Source organism: Charadrius vociferus, unplaced genomic scaffold (genome assembly GCF_000708025.1).
Source record: "Charadrius vociferus isolate BGI_N301 unplaced genomic scaffold, ASM70802v2 scaffold179, whole genome shotgun sequence".
Lineage (NCBI taxonomy): Eukaryota > Metazoa > Chordata > Aves > Charadriiformes > Charadriidae > Charadrius > Charadrius vociferus.
In genome coordinates this window covers 1,283,381-1,289,463 of record NW_009650072.1, presented here as the reverse complement: position 1 = coordinate 1,289,463, position 6,083 = coordinate 1,283,381, and the positions used below count along the sequence as shown (strand labels likewise).

General features: G+C 51.9%; 1 protein-coding gene across 1 annotated transcript in view; it reads right to left on the bottom strand.

Moving 5' to 3' along the window:
• The window catches only part of TSPAN32 (tetraspanin 32), a 40,861-nt gene extending 35,212 nt beyond the window's left edge, over positions 1 to 5,649 (bottom strand). The window contains exons 1-3 of the mRNA XM_009892032.1: positions 5,584 to 5,649; positions 3,365 to 3,479; positions 1,893 to 1,990 (exon numbers count right to left, since the gene is read on the bottom strand). Coding sequence (XP_009890334.1) covers positions 1,893 to 1,990; positions 3,365 to 3,479; positions 5,584 to 5,649 — 279 coding nt within the window. The remainder of the gene's footprint in view (positions 1 to 1,892; positions 1,991 to 3,364; positions 3,480 to 5,583) is intronic.
• Between the last annotated feature and the right edge of the window lie 434 nt (positions 5,650 to 6,083).

Genomic DNA, 6,083 nt, shown 5'->3' with positions numbered 1-6,083 from the left:
CCGCGGCCGCGCCGGCCGCTCCCGGGGAAGCGCCGCAGTGGAGGAGCGGTCCCTCGCTGGGGTCAGAGCTGCCCCCTCTCCCCTTGCACCCTGCCCTGCACCTTCGCACGCCCTGCGAGCCCCTCACGCTGCCGAAAACGATGGAAACGGAGCTTAAAGGCAACCAAGGGGCATCCCGTTATCCCCTGCGGAGAGCAGAGCGGGATGGATGCCTCATCGCCACAGCCGCGGTGAAAGCACCTTGCACCCTTCCTTCTCCTCACCCAAGGCAACGACAGCGTGTCTTCACTGCAATGGTATCGTCAGAGATCCAAAATGAAGACGGCCACCTCCCCCAGAGGACCCAAACTATGAACGCTAAGGCAAAGTGAACAGGGTGCCTTAGGAGCCACCGAGAAAAGTACTAGCTATAGTTTGGGGGTTCTGCCAGCCAGGGGTTTCTTTGGTGTCAGGGGTTCTTTGGCTCTGTTACACCAAACCAGCCCGGCTGGGGGACTCCACGGGGGGCTGGAGGAAAGGACCTGCTTGTCCTCACCCTCCTGGCAAGGGGAAAGCAGAGCAGCATCAGGTGGCCCTTGGAGGAGGGACCGCAATGCTGGAGTTCACTGGATATGTTTTCCTTCAACTATCCCTTCAGGAAACAGCTATCATTTTAAGAACCTCTTTTACCTAGTGCCGTGTCCCAAACCATACTACACACGGAGCAATGCAACTGAATAAACATTACAGAAAAGTTCAGGCAACCCTGACAATCTCCCCTAGCCTGTACATACCCATCTGTCATTTTAGATGCAGTAATTGTGGGAACACACTAAAATACACTTCAGCAAAAGAGAGGGGAATTATACATACTCTGCTGGCAGTATTCATGGGAACAGTGTCACTCAGGCTGCTTTGAGCATCTCAGACAGAGAGAGGAAGACTACGTATTGATAAGGTGAAAACATTAACTTCGGTAGCTGCTTTGCACCAAGTTTTCTGATTTCCACCATCAGTACTGTTTTCTCCAATTACATAGATTAGATAAATCTCTTGAAAGCTAGTTTACGTATGACAGCAATGCAATTATTTTGCATTAAGTACCGCTTCATGCACAGCAACCTACCTGTTAACTCCTGCCCTTCAGACGACACGGGCAAACGTGCAGTGAGCAGCGCTTTTCTGCTCCTCCCTCCAGCCCCAAGACTGGAAGATGCTCCATTCAGACTAAGCCCTGCCTGCAGGCTGTGCTTTTAAATGGAGCTGAGCTCACAGTTCAGTTTACTAATGCCAGCATGGTCCGGGCCCAAACAGGCACTTCACTGTGGATGATGGAGAGGAGAGAGGTGGCATTTCAGCTCTTGTGGTACCCTTCCAACTTCTCCTTGGAGGATGAAACTGAGGGTCCAGCCCAAAGCCCCGGTGGCTGCTGCCATGCTTCGTATACCTCGCACCATCACTGAGGTGGATGTTTGCAGCGAGGGGGGCCAACTTTGCTGTCACAAGTCAGAAGAACAACTGGGGACTCAAAATCGCACTGTTAAGGTTTCACCACACAAACCGCGTGTTGACTTGGTGAGAAAAAAAAATAAAAATACACTGGGCATTGTCATCACTGCAATCGCTTCGGGAGATAAGCACTTCCCTTCGGCCCCGCTCTGAAAGCTGCGTACACAGCACCCTGGCAAAAGAAACAAGGCGCAGAAGGATGCAATCCTCAGCTGGAAGAGCTCTGCAAGGTCATCCCTTTTACAAAAACGTCCCCTTGCAGCACAGGGTGGAGCAACAGGCCGTCCTTCCCCTGGCACACATGCTCCCGGGCATGCGGCAAAACAGCCCCCAGCACCACATTTTCAGGGTATCAGCCCAAGGTTACAAAAAGCCCCTCCCAGCCAGTCCCTCCCAATACGCACCATGGCGGTGAGGCACTGCGATTCCCGCACCATGGCGGCAGAGCTCAGCAGGGCTGCGAGGATGAGGGTCATGCTGAGGCAGATCCCAAAGTAGAAAGCTGGAAGGAAGTCAGATATGGGAGCTGCGGTCAGACATCAAGACTTTAGGGGTAACAGAGGCCTAGGGAGGGGCCAAAAAAAAGTGCTTTTTGGGGAGCTGGTCCAAGAGGACCGGGTTGCAGAACTGAAATTGTTTCATAATTTTTTCAATGCCCCCCCCCATATCTGCGTATGCTTTGCCTGCGCGGCAGGGCTGTAAACTTCTCAGCGGTTCCCACAGCTCCAGCAGAGCAAAGCACCCTAAAAGGGTGTCAGTCCACCCGACAGACCACAAGCTGTCAATTATAATTATTTCAGCACTCTGATAAGGATCCCCTCTCCCCTTCCCCCCCCCCCCCCCCCCCCCCCCCGAAACGGGGCAGGGGAGGGGGGATGCGTGGTGATGCGCAGCAGCTGTCCCACGGCCCCTATCGGGACTTCGCGCGCCGCTAATCGGGTGCAACACTCGCCCTCCAGTTTCCTCCTGCCCAAGGCAGGGTCACAAGCCCGTACCCCGGGGCAGGGCTCGGGGACCACAGCGCTACGATGGGCTTTGCAGCCCTCACTCAGGGCTAACCCTGTCAAGAGTTAACGCCGGCAAGCAAAGCAAGTGGAAGCGCTGCTGGAGAAGGGTGGCTGGGAAGGGAGAACCTGCAAGGCTGAATTCGGTGCCAATCTATGTAACCCCTGGGATGTGTAGGAAAGGGGGAGGGCTGTACCTTAGCTTTGGACTAACACGGTTCTTACACCTACCTTGTAAAGCTGAAATTGAGAACCAGGGTCTAGAGAGGGTACGAACATGTTTAAGCCCAGAGTACAGCTCGGGAGAAGCTGCAGACACAAGTGCAGCAGAAGCGAGCAGAGTATTTCAGTATCTGGGCTGTTCTTATCTCTTTGCTCTAGCTTTGTACCCGAGACTCAGTTCATTCTCCCTTGTGCTTAGAAAACCACATTTCCTCCAAAACCAGCTGTTTCTGTACATTTCTCCTCCCAGCCTCAATTGTCTATGCTTTGCTTCAGCTCCTGTAACAGTTGCTCTCCCCGTGCTCCCAGGGCCCTTCCAGCCCCGCTGCACCTTTGGGTCCACCTACGGCTGAGCTCCCCTTGAGCTTTCACTGCAGCAGAGGGGAAGGATGGGGAGGTGGTGAATAGAGGAACAGGGGTGAACGCAGCAGCACCTGAGCACCCTGTGCTCCCACAGCACCCTTCGGTCCCAGGCGTGTGGGTCCTATGCAGAAAAAATTGTCTGTGGGACTGCGTTAGTCGTAGTGCATCCTCCAAAAGCCAGCCCCTGCCTCCTTCTGCAATGCCTCTGCATTTCCTTTGAATGCTCTGGGGGATTTTGCAGCTCCTGGGTTCACCAAAGGTTTCGCTGGGATGAGACCGCAACCTACCTGCGTGGTGGATGACCCTGTAGGAGTTGGTCTCCAGAGAGATGTTGCTGAGGAGGGTGAAATGGAGCCCGTAGTGAGTGACTGTGCTCAGCGTGGCGATGGACAACCCCAGCAGCTGGAAAAGAAGGTTTTTAGGAGGGGATTGACACGGCAGCAGTTCCTGCTGCACGCACACAAAGCTTTGAGGTATAGCTGGATACTCCTGAGCCCCACACAGATGCAGACAGCCTGATCATCCGAAGACTACTGCATGTACCCCAAAATGCACATAAAAGGACAAAGCCTGGACACTTAAACGTACTAAAGATCCTCTTTTCTCTTGCACAACGAGTGCATGTGACACTGTACAGCCCATGGTCTCTTGGCCGGTGTCCATGGATGAAATTCCCACCACGTGAAGAAAGCCCAAAGGATTGATGCTCTTGCAGCACATCCGTGCAGTCCCACCCCGCTCTGCGGAGCACACACGTGCAGTTACAAGGGCTGCCAGCTTCAAGGGGGCATTTGGGCAGAGATGATGTTCTCTGCTTCGCTCTTTGCAGTGCTAGTCCCATTGCCTGCTGTTGGCTATATTTCATATTGTAGAGTGAAAAGAGCTGAGTCTCGTACTACTCTAAGTAATCTGTGCTGGTTTCTGTCTCCGCAACATGCTGCCAGGCTGTCCGTGTTTCTGTCCCATCCCTGAGAGCACTGGTGTGCCTGCCTGAGGCATGGGGTGACCACCAGCATGTTACCCTCTGTGTTGCCCAGAGCAAGTCCAGGTGATGGAGAGGGGACACTTCTGATGGCACCTGGTTATAGAGCAGGGCTCCTTGCTGCACGACCGGTGGCAGAGCTGGGACAGAGGCACCACCACGGCGGGACAGTTAAAACCAGCTCCAACTCTAGTGTAATGAACCTGGAAAATACAAGATGTGAGGCCACTCCTTGGTCCCCAGACAAGGTTTCAGCATTTTGTGCCTTTACAATATGGAAACACCAGGCAGCTATCCCTGTGTCAAATGTGACAGTCTGGTGTCAATATTAATCCCCACTGTATAACATTTTCTTCCAGAGCAGACTAATAGCTCTTGCTTGAGAGTTATAGTTTTGGAGACTAAATGCACCCAATCCATAGTGTTTTCTGCTTATAAATAACCTAATTTGTGGCACATACTGATCCTTTATGCTGTGCATTACTGCGTATCTCGATCCACGCCCAGCAAAATGCTAAGCGCAACACCAGTTAGCTCAGATTTCTGAGAAACACCAGTCTAAAATCCTCCCAAGAGCAATAACGTGATTCTTGCTGCCCATGGCAGCTGTGCCTTAGCATCTCCTCAAAACACCTCTGGTACCAATCCTCCTTTGATTTTCTCCAGATAAGATATTCTGCTATTTGGAAGAGAGAACGACATACAGTCACTACCACCAGTGGGCCTGAAATGTTGAAATTTGGACAAACTATAAATCTCATGTGTGACCCAAAATAAGGCATCACCTTTTAATTATACTCTTTCCAAGCCACTGACCTTCATTGAACTAAATACAGATTATTATTATTATTATTATTTTTAAAGCTTGCAAGTTTTGATGACGTGAAAAAGCAACAAGCACAACCAACTCGAAAACATCCAGCAGAAGCGTTCCCCAGTTTCCACCGGTTCCCACCAGCTCTAACAGCAGCTGTGAAAAGGCTTCCCTTGAATTTGCTTCAAAAGCTGATAAAAAGGATCCCTAGAACTGCTTTTGCTTTGCCGTGTGGATCCACAGGTCTCGCATATCCTTCCACCGAAGCCTCACAGTTTCATATCCTCACTGATCCCACCTGCAGCTGAGCACCCTCCCACCAACAAGTGTGGCTGCAGCAGGTCCATCCTCCCTCTTTTCTGCAAGGAGAGAGGAGCATATATCCTTTTTTTTTTTTTTTTTTTGCTGAAAACCACCCATTCTGCCGGCAGCGATCTTTTCTTTCTCCTTGGAGGCGGCCACTGGGTTGTGAAAGAGCTGCAGCGGCGTGACAGCCCTGAGAGACCAGAAGTCTATCAGCAGAGCAGGGGCGATGCTGGTGGCCAGTGATAACCGCCCAGGGCACAACGATAACTCGGGCAGTTGGCTTTGCTTGCCCTCCGCCCGTGAAAAACAGAACGTGGGAAAACCCGACCCTCTCCGAGCGGGGATGGGAAAGGCAAAGCTTCACCTCGATTTTGCAGAGATCCCCCCCAAAGCTGCCTACTCACCATGACGCAGAGGCAGGTCACCAGAAGTTGGCACTTGGTGGTCCTCACGCCGCACCTCAGTCCCATGGCTGCTTGTCCCCAGAGAGAGCTGGCAGTTGTTCCCTCCAGCTCTTGATAAAGCCTGGGTTTCCACCTAAGGGAGGCATGGCCACAGCGGGGCCTCTCGGGAAGTGTAGTCCCCACCACGTGCTGATGCGCCTCCTCCTGCCCCGTTATTAAATCTTGTTCAGAGCAGCCGCCTTCTGCCCAGGCTCTCGGTGAGCTGCCATCAGCTCTGACACGCAGCCAGCTGGGAAAGGAGCAAAGGCATCCAGAAAAACAGCCTTTCATGAAATTTGGAGCAAAGCTCCTTAAAAATTTTTTTAAAACTGTTCAATCAAGAGTCAGTATCAAAATACCCTTTTTTTCGCTTTCACTGGGATGCAGTTTTGCCTAATGAACATTGTTATTAATATTTTTTTTAAAATACGTATAAATAGTATCTTGGGAAAAAGTCTAGG